The 20,857-nt window shown below is 38.0% G+C and overlaps 1 protein-coding gene across 1 annotated transcript; it reads right to left on the bottom strand.

Moving 5' to 3' along the window:
- Positions 1 to 7,322: 7,322 nt before the first annotated feature.
- LOC143031763 (uncharacterized) lies at positions 7,323 to 9,974 on the bottom strand. The gene has a single exon (XM_076196003.1). It carries the CDS (start codon positions 9,969 to 9,971, stop codon positions 8,859 to 8,861), a length of 1,113 nt encoding a protein of 370 aa, XP_076052118.1. The 5' UTR covers positions 9,972 to 9,974; the 3' UTR covers positions 7,323 to 8,858.
- Positions 9,975 to 20,857: the final 10,883 nt, after the last annotated feature.

Genomic DNA, 20,857 nt, shown 5'->3' with positions numbered 1-20,857 from the left:
CGAGAGGGCGGCACTTTGCCCCGGGGTGGCACTTTGCCTCTGGGCATGTAAAGGCTCTGCACATGCTACACTCTTCACTATCAATGAATCACTAAATATTTCCTCGTCAACTTTTACTCCACAGTCAAGATTTCTGTGTGACTGATAACACTGGTCAACAAAGAATTTGTCCCAAGTAAAACAATAGCTGTTTCCTATATGTTTTTTTCATGCAGAATTAGAAAACAATGTCCATTCTTTTTTTCATCACCCACAGTTTTTGTACTCCACGGTATGTTACGTTACGCGTGTTACGTGGGATGAATTTCAATCAAGCGGTTGGCAACACTGGGTTTGGCAACATTGCGTGAGATAGTTATACACTTGATATTACTGGGAAGTGTTGGGAGGTTGTGTAGTCTAGATTTCTGTGGCAATAAGTTTTTGATATTGTACAGTAGCGTACCCGCTATTCACCTTCATAATGCCAAGAAACTGCATAAGCCACACAGACAATATTTTTTTATTTCCGGTGTATTGACATTCAAGTCACAAAGACGATGTTTCACACCATTGATTAAAAAGTGCTATGAACATTATTTTGGTTGCAAAGTGGGAGACCAAGATAAAAACTGGGCCCCTCGTGTGTGTTGTGTAAAATGTGTCAGGCTTCTCACTGCATGGGCGAAAGGTTCACGCTCATGCTACCTTTTGTCATCTCTATGGTTTGGAGAGAACCAAAATATCATACTTCAGATTGCTACTTCTGCATTACAAATATAAAAGGTATAACATCAACATCCAAACATGTTGTAAAATATCATAATTTATCATCTGCAATGAGACCAGGACCTCACAGACAAAACTTTCCTGTACCTGATCCTTCATATCAAATGGAGCTAAATGATGATGAGTCAAGTGAGGAAGTTATGGAAAAGGAACAGAAGACGTGCACTTTCACCCAATCTGTTGTTTAAGTGAACTTCATGTATTGAGTCAAGGAAATCTGAATGATCTTATGCGGGCTTTAAACTTGTCAAAAAAGTAATCTGAACTTCTTGTTTCCAGGGTAAAGGGCTGGAATCTTTTCCAGAAAGAATCCAAAGTTAATTTTTATCGTAAACGATATTATGATTTTGAAAAATTTTCCTCACTTGAGGAAAGTGTGGTGGTTTGCAATTATATATATTCTTTTGTGTAGGAACTTAATAGGTATGAAAGGAATGAGTGGAGCTTGTTTATTGACTCTTCAAAATTGATCCTGAAAGCTGTTTTACTACTCAATGGAAATAAGTAGCTAACATGAAGGAAACATTGCAAATAAATAACTAAATAGATAAAATAAGTATGAACATAAATGGAATATCTGTGGAGACCTAAAGGTTGTAGCACTTTTACTTTGAATGCAGCTGGGTTACACAAATTTTTATTGCTTTCTCTATGAGTGGGACAGTCGGGATAAGAAAAAACAATCATGAAAAGAATGTGTGGCCGAAACTATCTCTCACCCCAGGGGAGAAGGTTGTCAATCCTCCTTTTGTTGGTTCAGAGAAAATTCATCTGCCTCCTTTGCATATTAAGTTAGGTTTGATGAATGTTTTTGTTAAAGGTATGAATAGAATTGGCATGATTCACATATTTGAAAAGTTTCCTAGAGTGACGCAAATATATATATATATATATATATATATATATATATATATGCATATATATACATACATACATACATATACCAAGGCTTTTTCCCCCTTTCAAGGGAGGTAGCCAAAAAGGGAAAGGCATAAAAACACTCCCACCCATTTCATCCCTAAATACACTCCATACCCCTCCCACCCTCCCTCTCATCTGAGCACCTCCTGGATGACGGGTCATCCCTGCACCTTGCCCACCGCCCTGGGTCAGAAGCAGTGTCGCAAGACACAGCACATCCACAGCAAGGCCGCTTCATTTAATCGGCGACCCCCCTCTCCGTCCCCCCTTGCATATAAGGAGAGGACGGGGAGAAATCTCTTCGGGCTGCGTCAAAATTTACTCACACATAATACCCCGCCCCCCACCGCCCCGCCCATTCCTCCTCATGCAATCACACATCATCCATATACAACCATTCTCCACTCACCTCTGTCTTCCGTCCTCTCCCTTCCTCAACAGACATTCCCCTCTTCCCCAAAGCCCCCATCACCCCATCCATCCACCTCATCCTAGGACGTCCCCTCATGTTCACTCCCTCCACATCCGCCCTCCACACCTCCCTTACCAGTCTTTCTTCACTCATTCTTTCCATGTGTCCAAACCATCCTAATATTCTTTCATCAACCCTATCTCCCAGCTCCTTTTTCACCCCTGTTCTCCTCCTCACCTCCTCATTTCTCACTCTATCCAGCCTAGTAACCCCCACCATACTTCTCAGACACCTCATCTCAAACACATTCAAACTCCTTCTCTCTTCTTCTCTTATGTTCCACGTTTCTGCCCCATACAGTGCTGTTGGCACAATCACTCCTTCATACAGTCTCCTCTTAGCATCCATTCCTAAATGTCTATTCCCCATTACACTCTTTAATCCACCAAGGCATTTACTCGCTTCTCTCAATCTACATTCTACCTCCACCTTCACTCCACCTTTTCCTGCTACACTTGCACCCAAGTATCTAAAACTATCCACTTCCTCCAGTCGCTCTCCCTTAATGTTCACTTCCAGTCTACTGCCACTTTCACCCCTTGTACATCTCATCACCTTACTTTTACCCACATTTATCTTTAGCTTTCTTCTATCACATACTCTCCCAAACTCTGCCACCAGCTTCCTCAATCCCTCCTCCGACCCTGCCACAAGCGCAGTGTCGTCCGCAAACAACAGCTGGCTCACCTCCCACTTTTCTCCATTTTCTATATATATAGTATATATACATAAATATACCGTATATATATATATATATATATATATATATGTGTGTGTGTGTGTGTGTGTGTGTGTGTGTGTGTGTGTGTGTGTGTGTGTGTGTCACAAAATCCCTGGACAGTGGAAGGAGGAGTTGGTGGTTGTGGGGGCGTGGGAAATACTCATACTTTGGGGAATTGGAGAAGGGAGATAGCTGCAGTGGGAAGCCAAGGTTCAGGAGGTTTGAGTCACCGACCGGGACCACACACGCACCCTTCAATATGGGCGTGTCTATAACTCAAAGGGGGGGGGCAACTCATTCAGTAAAACACAATCCTAGGCTAATCAAACAAATCATCCCATTGTGAGTTTTAATGATCAAGATTACTTCCACAATCAAACATTATTGACATGCAGCAACTCAAACCCTTAAAAGCTTCACCTAAGAGATAATCAATTTTCACTTATGTATTCTACCTAGCTAACCCCGCGCGCCCTTTTTAATGTCTAGCTAATACTTCACCAATATGTCGATACTTGCTCTCATCTCTAAGTGACTTCTGCTGGTTACGGGGATGTCTACAAATAGGTGCGGGTCCCTCTTTCCGGCAGGATGCGGCTGCTATTGAGGGATAACTTTGCTGTTGAGTGTGGCGGGAAACCTGACTGTCCTCGTTGTGTGGTACCTCGTGGCGGGACGCGGGTTCGATTCCGTAGGCGTTTTCCAGTTGTTGTTTTTTCTTCCACACTGGCTAAAGTTCCTTTCTGGTCAGGATGTCCCGAAAGGCGATTCTGCACACACTAATGGTGATTCTGCACCCTGATTAAGTTTTGTAGTCACTGAAGGCAAAACTCGTCGCCGCACCGATCAAACACGTTCCTGGTCGAGGTGGCACTGGATGCGGTGGCAATGTTACTAATTCACGAGCTCTCCGGGCACTAGTCACTTATAATTAATCAGCCGTGCATGATTGACGGTGATTAAACAGTTCGTATTAACGAGTGGAATTCGCGATGGTCACTCTATGAGAAAATGAGACGCATTTGGATCTTCCGAGGACACTTGTGTCCCACTTCACTCTGTATGAACCCAAGCTGAACTGCTGGTCAGGCACTGACGGGTCAACTGCCTGCCCATACACTGTATGGCATACACCGTTGCAGTTTTTCTTAATTTCAAATCAATAGTTCTGCAGGGAGCGCCGTGCAACGTTTAGGTGGAAGTTGAATCATTTCTATTATTCCTTGGAGGTAGTCACTAATCACGAGAGAGGAAGATATGATCATAACTAATATAATTAAACTAGCCTAAACAATAAATGGCAAGCACGCAGGGGGGGGGAGATGAAACCGTTAGAACCAATTCGAACGGTAACTCTTGGATGGAATACACCAATTCTATTCATAAAGTAGCAAATTACAACTGCAAGGAGGAACAATAAAACTGCGAGGTTGTGGAATCCCACACTTAATATTGAACATTCGTGTCTTTGCCCGCAGGCATATGTAGACACCTAGAAAGAAGGAGAAGGGGGAGGGTTTTCCTGAGCAATTAGAAGTCTCTCTCAAATTCGTTAAGGCACTGTAATTGACTGCCAAATCGGCGCAACAGTTAATGAATATAAGGAGAAGGAAAAATATCAAGAAGTAGTTGATAGAGGCCTTAAGAGTTCCGGTAGTTCTATTGAGTAGAGGATATTGATAGCCGAAAAGGGCTGAAAGGAGACGAAAGAATGTGGAGCCTACGAAAGTATTTGGTAAGAAAGCAGGACTTCGCAAGAAAATGAGAAGAAATAGTAGGCCGTGTGTCACAACCCAAAGTTGTGACAATATCAATATATATATATATATATATATATATATATATATATACATATATATATATATATATATATATATATATATATATATATATATATATATATATATATATATACCAGATTAGGGAGCTGATGAGAGACTAGAATTTTGAAGAGCAAAATGATCTTGAAAAAACTGTATGGCTGTCATTTAAGATAGTTTGCGCAGAGTTTTGGAGGAATCACAAAGCAAATAACTGTTCTGAAGTCGTAAAAGAGCTACTGACATCCTACAAGGCCTTGGAATGAATATGAGCCTGAAAATCCACTCCCTAGACTATCACTTGGACTTTTTCTCTGCAAATCTTGGCGCCGTCAGTAACGAGCACGGAAGAGGTTAAACCACATTATGAACATGGAAACCCGGTATCAAGGGAAGTGGAGCTCTTTAATATTGGCTGATTACTGTTGGGCACTGAAACGGGATCTCTCAAAAGTAGAAATATAATCGAAAAACATACATTTCTATGTTTTAAAAGTAAGTTTCATTGAATTATCAGCCTCATTTATTAGTGAAATATTTTTACATAATATGTTATCACAGAAAAATTAAGACTGATAGAAAACGTGTGAAAATGTATTTGAAATCAGAAGAAAAATTATATAGAGTTCATCTCCTTTTGCTTGTGAGACAGGTATTGTGGTAAATTGAGATTAATTGTCTTATTATTATTTTTATATACATGAAAATGGTGTTAAAGAATTGTATACTGGTGCTGTAGATTCTTTATATATGTGATTCTCATATGTTTTATACTTTGTAATAGGTTTAGATCCTATACAGCACTTTTAGTCATGTGTATCTAATTGAATCCTATGTAGACATCTTTTGTTTTTGTTAAGTTACTGATACGAAGACGTTCTAGACGTCGCTTGTTTGTTTACATCCGCTTGCAATTAAACTCAAGAAGCAAGACCCCGTTTTTCAACTTTCCTCACCGACACACTGCTACACGTATTCTAATCAATTTATTGACCAGCGTAATGTTTCATAGCATGAATGAGGTGGGCAGATAAATGACAGCAATGACAGTCCGGTATTATTACGAGTGTTAACTTTATGATTATCTGTGGCACAAGCTTCGTACTGTTCAACTGTATTCCTTCCTGTGGCACACCATGAGGGCATAATTTACAAGTTTGCATGAGATTCACCATTTATGCTTTTAGCAATAAACATGAATTCTTTAGCCCGTTTATAGTTAAGTGTAGTCTTTCTTTTCGGCATTTCTTTGGGGGCTTAAATACCACCATTGAACTAAAGTAGGACAAAAAACCAACAACTCTTCACTGTTGCCTTTGTTGGCCCGACACTTTCGTGCTCTTACTTTCGTTCCGTACGTCTCTTAAATTTTCATCACTGTCTTTAGTATCTTACCCTTTCTTCACTTTCACCCACCTTTCTCTTGTCACTTCTTTTTCTATATTAGTTCACACATTTTAGTCAGTAGGCCTAGGCGCAGATCCAGGAATGTTATTGGAGGTGGGGGGGAACCGATAATCGATACTTGAAACACGCCAATATTTTAACCCCAAGAATAATGCTGTTGGCTTGGAGATTGGTCCAGAAACCTAAGTCTGTTTTGCTCATAATTGTATGTAAAATCATATATAATTCACAAATATAATTCAAATAATAAATTCGCACTAAAAACTGTTCATCCAAGGAGAATCAAATTCGAGATGAGTGAACAATGGTAATGGACCATTACCATTGTTCTTCATACTAGGGGCATTGGGGGGGGCCCGGGCCCCCTGGGCCCCCCCTTGTATCCGCGCCTGCTTAGGCCCTGTGCCTACAAGAATTCCTCTTTTTCAATTTATATATAGTGTACTTCAGATAAGAGGGGGGGGGGGTGAAATGTTTGAGGATTTTCTTTTCTTTCTTGAATACCGGTTACACGTGCTGCTCAAGGTACAATTTATGAATTCCGTGAGAACATGCATTGTTAAGTCTCAGGTAAGTTTTGCAGTGGCATCATAATTTCTTTAGTCTAATGATCTTTAACTTTATATTTAAGATCCTCTCCTAAGGGCGTGATCTTACAATCGTGAACCAATTGAATTTTCTCCTCCAACTTTTCTCCAATCAAGTTTGTTGTTACAAGTCCATATGCAATATTGTTTACTTAAGCAATCTCTAATCCCTGCATAACTTACAAAGGTTACGAAATTTCTACGTCAGCAAAACATATACATGCCATACAGGTTCCCGGCTATTTCCATGACCCTAGGTGGAGAGGGGGCTTGCGTAAACCTTCGCCTACGAACTGTGTTTTTTTTTTTTTTTTTTATAAACAGCCGATACATAAAAATGCAACCTTCACCATCTACCGCACATTCTACTAGCCTCTTACAGGTAGACTAACCGTCTCAGAGAGTCGGTGTCTCAGGCCCCGGTGTGTATTTTATTAATATCTTGACTTGTACACATATAGTGCGCCCCCGGGCGTTGTGTTCCCAATGGCAACTGCATACATATATAATAGAAATACTTCAATGGTCATTGTGGTCTTCAGTTCTCAGTTTTAGTATACGTTAGGTAATTCATGTTATTAATTTCAGACAGGCTTGAAAAATGACATGTTGAAGTCTTGCTTGAGGTATCGCAGGAGGAAGGACAGAGTGATATATATAAAAAAAGGGGTTTTCCTACCTAAAATAGGACGTCTGTCAACCCTGTTTTCATCCCCTTATAAAACCTTCGCTGATGACGTCAATACTGCGCATTTATGCGGAAACCCAGGTAGTCCTTACGTAAGTGGCTCGGACGGATGTATATACATTTGTAAAAAATAAATTACTCCTAGTTACGAGACCGCAAAAATTTGCCTGGGTGTGATTTTTCCCTCTTTTGAAAAGTATGTGTACACTGACCAGTTAAGCAAATGCACACAATTTTAAGTGTTTATCATTACCTCCACTAAGTTGTGTTTTTGCCATTGTTGGTGTCTGTTTGCAACACCTACTAAAATATGTTATGCACATATTTCGATAAAATTTTGTGGAAAGGTCTTAGGCCAAGAAATAAGTTATTAGATTTTGAGGCAGATCTGGATATGTATACAGATACATTATTTTTTACGAATTTGCGACCCTGGCATTTATAGGTTGTTTGCATATTTCATAGATTGTATACAATGTGGCCCATGCTACCACTTATTATGGCGGCAAAATTATCTTGATTGTGTGGCCATGTCATTGATGGAGGTATGTGCTGATTGCCATCTAGTTTAATATTTTATTATATATATGAAATAACTTTTAAATATGGCTTTCCATAAATAAGATAAATCATTTGGCATATATTTCAATTTCTCTGTGTGGTAACAATGACAGAGCTGATAAAAATGTGTATTTTATTTTCATCTGATTAGTAAGAAATAAAGTATAAAAAAAAAAAAATCTAATGACTGATTACCTTTATTTAAAATTTTCAATTTTGTAAATAGCTACAAATACAAATGAAAAAATAAGTCCATTACTAATTCTCAGCTTTAGTTCTAGATTTGAACACCTTATTCTTCTCTTCTGTCTTTCACATTCACCCACTCCTTATACACATGATCTAAATTGATTGAATATCCATATAATTGGTAGCTTTTCATTCTCATAAACACATCCAAATGGCACTTCCCTTAATGATTTCTATATATTTTTTTATATTCATTAGACTAAAACCTCACAGTCTGCACTAGATGCAAGGAAGGATAAAAGAAAAACAAGAGGACATGAAAAGAAATTAAAAAAGGATATTTATAGATCTAAAAAATATATAGTTTTCTACACAGAGTGGTGATGTTTGGAATAAATTGGATGAAACAATTGTGTGCATAAACAATACAAGAATTTAAGAACAAACTAGATGCTGAGAGATACAAAGATGGGTCACCATGAGCATACTGGTAGATCCCCTTCCCATATAATACAACTAGGTAAATACAGGCACAGCTTAGAGGGCACACTGTTCATTGTACAGATCACATTAGATTTTCTAAGTGTGAGTCACCATGGGATGTTTGAGAGAACTCTTTTGTGAGAAAGCTGAATTGCACAAGTCACACTCAAAAACTTTTTGCCTGAGTGGAGCTTCATTTGTTGTGAGATGACCCTTTTGCGAGAAAGCAGAATCACAGAGGTTACACAGCGTGGGTTCTCATATGCTTTGTGAGAGAACTCTTGATTGAGAAAGAAGATTCACAAATGTCACACTGGAAAGGCTTCTCTACAGTGTGGATCATCATATGCTTTGTGAGACAACCCTTTTGTGCAAAAGCAGAATCACATAAATCACACAGGAAAGGCTTCTCTCCTGTGTGGGTCCTCATATGCCGTGTGAGATGACTCTTTATTGAGAAAGCAGAATCACACAGGACACATTGGAAAGGCTTCTCTCCTGTGTGGGTCCTCATATGTCGTGTGAGATGACTCTTTATTGAGAAAGTAGAATCACACAGGACACACTGGAAAGGCTTTTCTCCTGTGTGGGTCATCATGTGATCTTTGAGGTGACACTTTTGAATGAAAGGTTTATTGCATACACTACACCGGAATGGCTTCTCTCCAGTGTGGGACATCACATGAAGTTTGAGGTGATTTTTTTGTGAGAATGATGTATTACACAGGTCACATTGGAAAGGTTTCTCTCCTGTGTGGGTCATCATGTGCTGTATGAAAGAACTCTTATGTAAGAAAGCAGAATTGCACAGGCCACATTGAAATGGTTTCTCTCCTGTGTGGGTAGTCATGTGTTTTATGAGATAACACTTTTGTGAGAAAGCAGAATCACAGAGGTCACACTGGAAAGGCTTCTCTTCTGTGTGGGTCCTCAGATGCTGTGTGAGAGAACTCTTATTTAAGAAAGAAGAACTGCACAGGTCACATGGGAAAGGCTTCTCTCCTGTGTGGGTTCTCATATGCTGTGTGAGATAAATATTTTGTGAGAAAGCAGAATCACATAGGACACACTGGAAAGGCTTCTTTCCTGTGTGGATGATCATGTGATTTTTGAGGATAATCTTTTTTATGAAAGCTTTATTGCACAGGCCACACTGGAATGGCTTCTCTCCAGTGTGAGTCATCATATGAAATTTGAGGTAATCCTTTCTTGAGAAAGCTGCACTGCACAGGTCACATTGGAAGGGTTTCTCTCCTGTGTGGGCCCTCATATGCTGTGTGAGATGGCTCTTTTTCGAGAAAGCAGAATCACAGAGGTCACACTGGAAAGGCTTCTCTCCTGTGTGGGTCCTCATATGCTGTGTGAGAGAACTCTTAATTTGAGACAGTAGAATCACACAGGACACACTGAGCTTATCTCCTGTGTGGATCATCATGTGATCTTTGAGATGACACTTTTGTATGAAAGGTTTATTGCACACACTACACTGGAATGGTTTCTCTCCAGTGTGGGACATCATATGAAGTTTGAGGTGATTTTTTTGTGAGAATGATGTATTGCACAGGTCACATTGGAAAGGATTCTCTCCTGTGTGGGTCATCATGTGCTGTATGAAAGAACTCTTATGTAAGAAAGCAGAATTGCACAGGTCACACCGGAAAGGCTTCTCTCCTGTGTGGGTCATCATATGCTTTTTGAGAGAACCCTTTTGTGAAAAAGCAGAATCACAGAGGTCACACTGGAAAGGCTTCTCTCCTGTGTGGGTCCTTATATGTTGTGTGAGACAAATCTTTTGTGAGAAAGCAGAATCACACAGAACACACTGGAAAGGCTTCTCTCCTGTGTGGGTCCTCATATGCCTTGTGAGATGACCCTTTTGAGAGAAAGCTGTATTGCACAGGTCACATTGGAAAGTCTTCTCTCCTGTGTTGGTCATCATATGCTGTGTGATATTATGTTTAGGTGAGAAAGCAGAATTGCACAGGTCACACTGTAAATGCTTCCCTCCTGTTGGTCCTCATATACTTTATAAGACCTTCCTTTTATGAGAAAGCAGACTCACACAGGTCACACTGGAAAGGCTTTCTCCCATGTTGGTCACTATATGGTCTTTGAGGTAATTTTTGTGCCATTTGAGATGACAAGAGCAAAATCACACAGGTCACATTGGAAAGGCTTCTCTGTAGTGTGGGTCATCACACAATGTCTAAGATGAATTGTGATATAGCTGTACCACAGATGTCACACCAGATCCTTATCATTGTATGATAAGCATGGAGTCTACAGATAGCTCTTCCAAAGAAATGGTGATAGGTACCCTCAATCTGGAAAAAAAATGCAATTATAAGATTTATATTTAATAGGATAGTGGACGTTTCTTTCACAAACCATTTCATACTTAAGCCCTTTTGTATTTGTCATCACCTAACACAAAATAAGTAGAATCACTAACAGAGAGAGTGCAATGATATACTGCATTCTACTTTTTCATTAGGAATGTGCTGAAAACCACCCAAAATCTACATGCATACCCACCCCACCATGTCCAGAATGACCTATATTTTGATCTAGCTCTTTCCTCATGTCAAGAGATTTGGAAGTGGTGAATGACCCAGCTGGCTACAGCAGTCATATGTTGATATAATTCCAAAATATTCCATATTTGGGCTCATAAGAATGGACTCTACGTATGATCTCCTTTTGGAAGGGTTATTAAGTTCATGTCACTCATCTGACACGGATAAATTATGCAAGTCACATTGTTTAAGATACACTGGTAAGTGGTGTATCTGAGTTATTAAGTAAACAATAATAAATAAATAAGATCTAAGAAAGTGTAGAGGTCCTTTCCATATCTTTTTCTTGTCACATTTAGTAAAATAAGTTTTTTCTATATAAAAAAAATCAGATATATCTACTAAAACAACCTCAACAATCATGACGTTTTGGTTGGTAGGTAAAAATGCCTGTGTGTCATATAATGGACAATCTTTGCACATAGGAATTTTTAGGAACAGAGTACCTCAGGTCCCATTTCTATCCCAACACCTCCTCAAATCTATACATGCATGATATACCCACACCCCATACCTCAGAAATACAAGTCTCTTCCTACACAGACAAGATCATTATATGCACACACCATAATGCAGACAGAACCAAAGAAATAAAACAGCCATACTTCAACACATTTCAACACCTGTTTCATCACAAATTGACTCGAAATAGCCTCAACTGAATCCACAGCCAAACATCTCACCAACTGGAGAGCAGAACACAAATACATACCCCACATCTTCATCAGCACCTTCATACCACACACACACACACACAAGATTCCTGTAGTAAAATTTGATATATACATGTCATTGAAGCAACACATCACAGACATAAACAAAATGCTCACCTAGACTCAACATACTTACATCACTTGCAAGTACAATATTCAGACAATACAATATGTATACTTAGTGATAAATTATGTAAGCCCTGCATATGCCCCTCATCAAGACACACCCCAATACCTGACAGGATATACAGAACAAAACTAAAGACAATTACAGGCTGCACATATACAACACCTACAGACCATCTACACAATGAAACGAAATTCCTCAAAGTAAAGGATCACCTTGACATGAGAGGCACACAAACACTCGCCACAGCCTCTACAAACACAGCCCAACCACTACACTGCATGGCAGATCACCCATACCTGCCAAAAAATATCAAGACAATACAATGCTGTATGCCAGACCCCTTGACACCCATCCCTCGGAAGCCTCTCTCTATTGAAAGGACACAGTTTACCTGGCCAGACTGCTGTGTAGCCACTTTCCAGCCCTTCTAAGCTACCAGAAGAGACTGAATGACCACATCACAGATTACTGTCCAAGATGCAGCATTTCACCTGACACTACAGCATATTATAGATGATTGCATTGTACACAATCACACATGCCAGCAACACAACACTGTAAAGTATTTGTGGGAAAACCCTGTTCCTGCTGTGGCATTCCTCAGGGAGAAGGGACTGCTTGGCCAGAATGTCTAGTAAACAACAACTGCCTATCACAATGTATTTAAGTCATATGAGGAAAGAAGACACACCTACTTACCACAAAGATACATCTGAAGAAGCACTAGCTCAAGAGGCACCTTCAGAGAAGATGTAAATGCTCTCCTTTGTTCTGCAGCACACTACATTATAGTTATCACCTCCATCACATATTTCATAGTACTGCACAAATAATTTATCATGACCAGCATAGATAAAATTATGCATCTTCAGTGATGAATACCCACTTTAAGTTTAAGGTTTTTAGTTCTTATTCCATTATGTGTTACGTATATAGACATTGTATGCTTTTACTTTTTACACTGTACCTGTATTCCATTATTTGCATACAGTATGTTTGTATATATATGCAACGGTGGCACCAGGAAATTTTAGTTGGGGAGGCTAAGGGGGGCTGAGCAAATTTTTTGGGGGGCTAATAGTAATATGATAATACATATATATTATCCTCATTTCAGAAGGGGAGGGGGTTAATGGTAGGGCTAGCACTGATGGCTGACGAATCTTTAGCCCTGGCAATTAAAGATTCCACTTAATAAAATTATTTCAATGAGTGTTTTAAATTTTCAGTTTGCTCATTTCAGTTGGGGGGGCTAATGGGGGGGCTGGCCATTTTTTTGGGGGCTAAAGCCCCCCAAGCCCCCCCTGGCACCGCCACTGTATATATGTGTATGTACACACACACATATACATATATATATATATATATATACGCTGGATACCATTAAGGGGATAGAAATAAAAAGCCCTATGTGCTTTTGTGTAATTAATATCTTTGGGGGAGACACAGAAGTGGTACAAGTGACTTTATACCACTTCTGTTAATCCCCTGAAGATATGAACTACAGAAAAGCCCTTGGGAATATTGTGTTTCCTTTTTCTTAGTAGTAACCAGCATATCATTGATTCATGTGCCAGTTTTATGGGTTATTTGTACATACACACAGGACATAAACCCACTTCAGGAATTGGTTTTTATGTCATGAGCAAATTTCCAAATTAGGTTTACATCCTGGGCTCAAATGTACACAATGATGATATTGCTGATGTAGGGAGAATCGTAACACTTGACACAAACTGGGGAAGTGAAAATGGAAAATCCAGACACATACTTGTGTCACTCCATGAGGGGACTATAGGAAAAAAATATTGGTTAAAGGAATCAGATGATAGAGTGATTGGTAAGATTAGGCTATCCCATGATATGAACAAAAGTGAGAGAAAGATAAAGAGCTAGATAAAAAGGCCAAAGACAGAAATGAACAGGGCAAAAGCTCAGTTTTCTTTTTTATGTGGCGAGTGAAAATTCATGGGACAGGTCCACAGTGAAAATAGGTGGAATACAGAAGCCAGTGGCATGACAGGCAATGAATGTGCCTAAGATGTATAGATAAAAAAATAAAAATAAAATAGGGTTTGTAATATGTTATTTCATTTTTGTAAGGTGAATATATATATTTTTTCTCTGTGGATAGAATGAGTTCAAGTTTAGAGGAGATGATCTTGTTACCACATATAGTGATGGTTCAGGAAGTAAATATTTTTTTTTAGACATGATAGAGTATTTGTGGAGTATGAATTGAAAGGATATGAGACTCTGGGTAATAACCTTTTACATAATGAAGAAGGGAGAGGTTTCTTGATATATGTGAGGAAGGACTTCCCCTATAATAAAGTAATGTTGATTTTTTTTTTTTTTTTTTTTAATATACATGTGTTGAAATCCAAGGACACTCAGAAAAGATACTGTTGGTCTTGATATATAGGAGCCAAAGTAGCTGTGAAGAAATTAATCAACATCTGCTGAGAGTGATGCAGGAATTTAGTGATCTAAATGTGAAATATAAGGTGATACAATGGAGAAACTATTCAGTGAAATGAGGAGAAGATAAATTTGGTTTTGATTTCAAGGAAAAAATAAGGGACTTATTTTACACAACTTGTGGAGGAGATGGTTACCGGTGAGAACATTCTTAGTCAAACACATCCTCGGGTCTGTAGAAATGTCATTGGGTCACAATGTCCTCGCTTTTCTGTTTCCAAGTGGGAAACTTGACCGACATATTTCAACAGGCATGCATCAGCTGACCATGGAGGTCAAACAATAACATATCGAATAAAGTACACATTTGGTTTTACAATGTTATAAAAATTATATCCAGAGTAAATCATGTTTACAAAATAATAGAAATATAAGAAAATTAGCACAGTTTTGCACATTACAGAGTTCGTCAGGTCGCACATACATCTTTATTTGAACAATTAACATATTAACAACTATTTTATACATTATTTCTATACAATTATTAATATCGGATACACTTTGCAATTTAAGGCAATACATGCATATTGAAAAAACAATATAGAATAGGATGTATATTTGGTTCTACCAAAAAATATAGCACAATTTTCACACAACACTGTCTGTCTGCACATTATAGCCAATTCTATACATTGAAAGTCAGCAAGAGAAATCAGTCCATGTTTGGAGCCATGAAGTGCACAGCCCTATGTAATAAATGATTTGCAGTTTTATGTCCTGTGATGTATTCCTCCCACAAAGCAAACAATTGCCCTTGCATTTGGTGGTATTTCTTCCTTTGGCAGCATTTTAGTTTGTTTTCTGAGAAATGAATTTGGAGTTCATCAAAATCTGTTTGTTCCTGGAGGAGGTGGATGTAGAATGATAGATTTCCACATTTGGTGTGTCAGTTCAGAAACCCATACCATCCTTTGACGTCATTATTGGTATAGATGGATTCATTGAAGATGGACCATGTACGTGGTGCCCAAAGCAATCCTGTTATCCATGCATCCCTAACATAGGTAACAAATTCTCCTAACTTTTGTGTTGTAGCTTTCTCTGCAAGGGTTTCAAACAAATATCCACATCTCATGTGATACAGGGGAGAAAATCAGTGACCTCATTAAAACAAAGGCGGAAAATAATACCAAGCTTAGTTTATAAAATTCCATCCTCAGGTTGTGAAATTTTTTATATAAGGAGAAATATTCAAAACTAAAAGAACACAAAGGTGATGTTCGTCACCACCATAACACCAGTGAATTCATGAACCATATTGAAGAAAAAGGTCACCCACCAAAATGTGATTGAAGCAAATACACAGCAATCTCAGTAAGAAACAGAGGAAAATTGTTTAACTTGGCCAGTGTAACATCACCACATCTGCGTATTTCTTTTAACCAATAATCTCTTCAGGCTCACCAGGTAGCTACGAGGAACAGCACAGTGTGGGTATCCATTCAGAAATAACAAGGTTTTGAGAGAACTGCAGGAAATGTTCTTGATTTACCCTTTTCTAATGATGAACTTTTAGTGAATGATATAGAGATATCCAGTTCACAGGAAAAGAGTGATCACATATGCCTGAAATTTGAATGTCACTTAGAACCTAACATGAGGAAAAACAAATAGATGGCATACATGTATAAAAAAGCTTATTCTAATCAATTCTGAGAAAAACTGAGTATTGACGGGAAAAATTACTTAAATTCTAATGAAATAGAGATGAACTAAGGTAAATAAAAAATAAAAATGATGGAGCTAGTGAATAACTGTATACCCAGAGGAGAATATGTAGGACAGACTCCGAAAAAGGACAAACTAGGACCTACCAATGAACAAAAAATTATGGACCAAAATAAAAAGAGAACAAAGATTGTAATAAAGGCTAAAGAGGATGAAAACTGATAAGCAAGAAGTGTCCAAAGAATAGATGGAAGTACAGGAAGAATACAGATAAGCTAATAACCAAAAAGAAGTGCATCAAGAAAAGAAATGAGAAGTAAAGAGAGAAATATTTTGAGTAATGTTAAAACTTTTTTTTTTTTTTAATATGTACAGTCCAAAACTAGAAATACATCCAGTATTCCTCCATTGTATGTGAATGTGGAAAAGACAAGAAAGACAGATAGTAACAAAGAAATGGCAGAAGTGGTGACTGATTTCTTTAGCAATGTCTTCACCAAGGAAGCAGAAGGAAACATACCTGATACAAATATGACATTCCTCATATCTAAATAATATAGAAATACTTGAACGCCCCATTAGGAAAATTATAAAAAAGTTGAAGAAGAATAAATCTCCTGGTGCAGATGGTTTACATCCTTGGGTAATTAAGGTTGAACCATTAAAAATTTTATTCAAACTGTCTTTCACTAATCATACTGTACCTGAAGATTGAAAAGTGGTAAACATTACAGCAATATCTAAAAAAAAAAGGGGACAAGAGTGATCCCAGAAACTACAGGCCGGTTAGCATTACTAGGACAATTTGCAAAATAATAGACCCTATATTAAGAAGGCATATAACTGGCCACATGAAAAACCACAAAATTCTTAGTATGAAACAGTTTGGATTCATATCTGGCAGGAGTACTGTATTCCAACTCATAAAAGTTCTGGACAAATAGATGGAAATACTGGATGAAGTATTTGCTGTTGATGTGACCTATTTTGAATTCATCAAAGCTTTTTATAAAATGCCTTATAGATGACTTATTGAGAAAGACATTATAACATTGGTCCTGACTATATTGAATGGATTGTCATTCCTGAATAACAGAAAGCATAGTAATTAATGGAGAGACATCTGAATGGAATGACATTATTAGTGGTGTGCGCCAGGGTTCTATCCTGGGACCCTCATTATTGATCTTATTCATAAGTGCTCTACATGCATTGAGGTAAAACTGAGGTAGAACCCTCTATATACACTATGTATAATAACATGATAGAGGCATCATCTGAAAAGGAATTGGATGTCATAATCAACTATGTTCTAAGTTTCTTGGAGCTTATGGCAGAGGAAATCAATAAAGTCAACCAACTCGTTGGATTTATCTGAATGTTCATATATTTGGATGAGCAGATGTTTAGATTTCTTTTTATCACACTTGTGAGACTGCTACTGGAATACACTAATCAGCTGTGGCACTGTTATAAAATAAGAGATACTGAAGCTTTAAAAAATGTACAACACACAGCCACTAAATTAGTACCTTCAATACAAGGTTTACCATATGAAGAAAGGTTACACATGTTGAAGCTACCACCTCTTCAATATAGATACTCCTGAGGGGATGCAATAGAGATTATGAAGATTGTTAATAAAATTTATGATAAGGAATGTTGAAGAGATGTCTTCAGGATGCAGAGGAATATAGCTAGTACAAAAGGACACAAAAAATAAGGAACAAAATTGAACACCAGAAAATATTAATCTTGTGACATTGGTAAATGGGTGGGATGGGCTAAAAAAAATCTACAATAAACTCAGAAAATGTGAAATATTTTGAGAAAAAATTAGATAAAGAATGGAAACACATGGCCAGATATATAACTATAAAGAAAATCTAAGAAAAACCAACCCACAACAACAGCATTACCAACCAAATCAGGAGAATAATGAAGAGCTGGATAGACAGGCTGAATAATTTTTTGGCTTATTTCCAGAAGCCTTCTGTATCTGTGAGTATGACTGTGCTGGAATGTGCTTGGTTGAATGGAATTATGTTAACTAATTCAAGCTTTCCACAATATTCCACTAGTTATTTTAAACTTCCATTAAATCTGGCTTCCACTAATGAAGGACTTGTTAAATTGGGCTTCTACAATAGTAATTTTCAAAAGGAGACTTGATCAATTTTGGGCAAATCAGGAGACTAAATTTGATTTTGAAGACCTGGTCAAGGTCAACTGGGGAGAGGACACAGGGGACACGTATCAGAGACCTGAGTTTCTCAAGCTGGAAGTGATCTGAACACAGAGACTACGCTGCATGATGTCAGGGGTCACGTGATATATTATACTGCCATATTGGAGGGCAAACCACGAGCAAGAAGAGACACTGTCAGAGAACTGTATTTATGATTAACTTTGTGCAGTCATAATCTGCTCAAATACAGCAGGGCATGGTGAAAAGATATCTTTCTACAGGATCCCCCGTTTTAAAAAACCAGGGAGAAAAATGTAATGAACTCACTGCCCACAGACATAGGGAATGGATCATACCACTGAGAAGAGCTGGAAAGAAAGAACGAAATTGTGCATGGTGATTATCTCTGGGGAAATCTTAAATTTTCTGGGAAGAACCACTTTGCCAATTTTGATTTAACTTCCTATGCTCCTGATGGGACGGAGAGGGGGGTCACCGAATTAATGAAGTGGCCTTGCTGTGGATGTGCTGTGTCTTGCGACACTGCTTCTGACCCAGGGCAGTGTGCTGGATGCAGGGATGACCCATCACTCAAGAGGTGCCGAGATGAGAAGGAGGAAAGTGGGTGGAGGGGAGTGGAGTGAGTAGGGGATAAAATGGGTGGGAGTGGTTTCTATGCCTTTTTCTTTTTGGCTACCTCCTGTGTAAGGGGGCCTTTGGTATATGTATGTATGTATATTCCTGTTCATCCCAATGTAAAGTTGATGAACCAGAAACAAACCCATTCAATGTTGTTGCAACTTACAGTTTTATAACAGATGGGGCAGTCCCCATACATATTTTGCAAGGTATTATACAACAGAGGGGATAGTCCATGATAAACTATGTAAATTTGTTTTACTTCAGATTTTTTTCTGTCTTCCACTATTACACAGATGGGGAGCTGCACACAAACCTCTGTATTTCTTCATTGCTAGGTTTATTTGGGTTAGGTCCTAGAATATGCTGTACAAGGCAAATGCATACAAGGGGCCAACACCTAATCAAATTAGGTAGATTTTTACGTAGGTAGGCAGCTACTCTAGACTACAGCACAATTTCAATTTAGAATGTGTGTTTACAAATACTGTACTACACATCTCTAAGCAAATCTTACTAATTTTTTGGCAGGCATGAACTGGTATCCCCTTACATCTCCACCTCAAATATATTTTGGTTTGCATTTGAGGTTATTATAATTTGTCAGATGTGATTTTGTATCAAAGTTTCACTAGAAATATATTTTAAAACCAAAAAAGTAAAAAAAAGAGTTAAAATGTGTACGATGGATGACAAAATGATTATGAACTTCATTTAACTAAGGAGGAACTGGCATTGTTTATCAGTTCCCATAGAGAGCTATTGTCAATGTGCCTCTATTGTAGTTACCTAAGTCTAGGTAAATAGTGTATCCCTGGATTAAAGGAGTACCAAAAAAGATAGATGCAAGTGGAAGGAAAAAAATAATTCTACCACAGTGGAGGGTTAAGATAGGTTAGGTAGGAGTTGGATTATTATTTGATTATCTACCGTCATGGAATTACTCTCAACAAAGCTTAATTAATGTTTCACTGGAAAAAGGACACTCACATAATTAAATGAAATTGTCCTTTGATGGATAGAAAAAATCTGTAAACTCGTACTTCTTGACACTTCAAAATATTAAACAAGGCATCAAAGAATGTAGCCTGTTCTGATCAGAGAATGTCATTAGAGAACCTGCAATTCTTTGGGAGTCGTATAACTACATACTGCCAAAAGAAGTGTGTAATCAAACTGGTGAGTTATTAGGTTGAGATAAATAGTCTCCTCCCAATCAATGTCTGGTTCACCGACTGGCAGATTATGGCTGTCCGTAAAGTAACCTCCTGCCTCTGTCTAGGCTAAAATATGCCTCTTGATATTTAGAATAATTAAAGTTTTAGTCTTCTTAAAGACTCATGCTGTTTTATTCTGATTCATGTCACTTAAACTAAGAATTTAATCCAACACAATGAAGCTTTATTACCTGATATTTTGAAATATATTTTTGTCATTGTAATGGCCTCTTACATATGAAAAACAGGAAATCCTCATCAGTAGATTTTCCTCGCTAATGGTTTGTCTTCCACTGTAGTGGTGTATCTAATTACTATTTGACCTGCGTTCAATATCTAAGGAAGATTACATGTGGGAAGGTAACATTTCAGAAGTGTACACCTAAACAATAAAACAATAGAAAAATAGAAATTTATTTTGTAAATTGTAATATATCACCATAATATGTGTTTTCTTGGTGGAAATCAACAATAGAAAATTTTGCTAAAAGCGATACACTAATGAACATATTCGCAACAAGTGCTTGAGACGTCATCCTTGTTTTGATAGCTGTGGAAGTTGAAGAAACTAAAGTATGATCATTTGCTCTTACTTAACCTGTATTTAGTAATGCGGTACCTGTAATGC

This window comes from Oratosquilla oratoria, chromosome 12 (assembly GCF_046742065.1).
Source record: "Oratosquilla oratoria isolate Oo_2021 chromosome 12, ASM4674206v1, whole genome shotgun sequence".
NCBI lineage: Eukaryota > Metazoa > Arthropoda > Malacostraca > Stomatopoda > Squillidae > Oratosquilla > Oratosquilla oratoria.
Note: the sequence above shows the minus strand (reverse complement) of the source record. Positions and strands in the feature narration are given on the sequence as shown.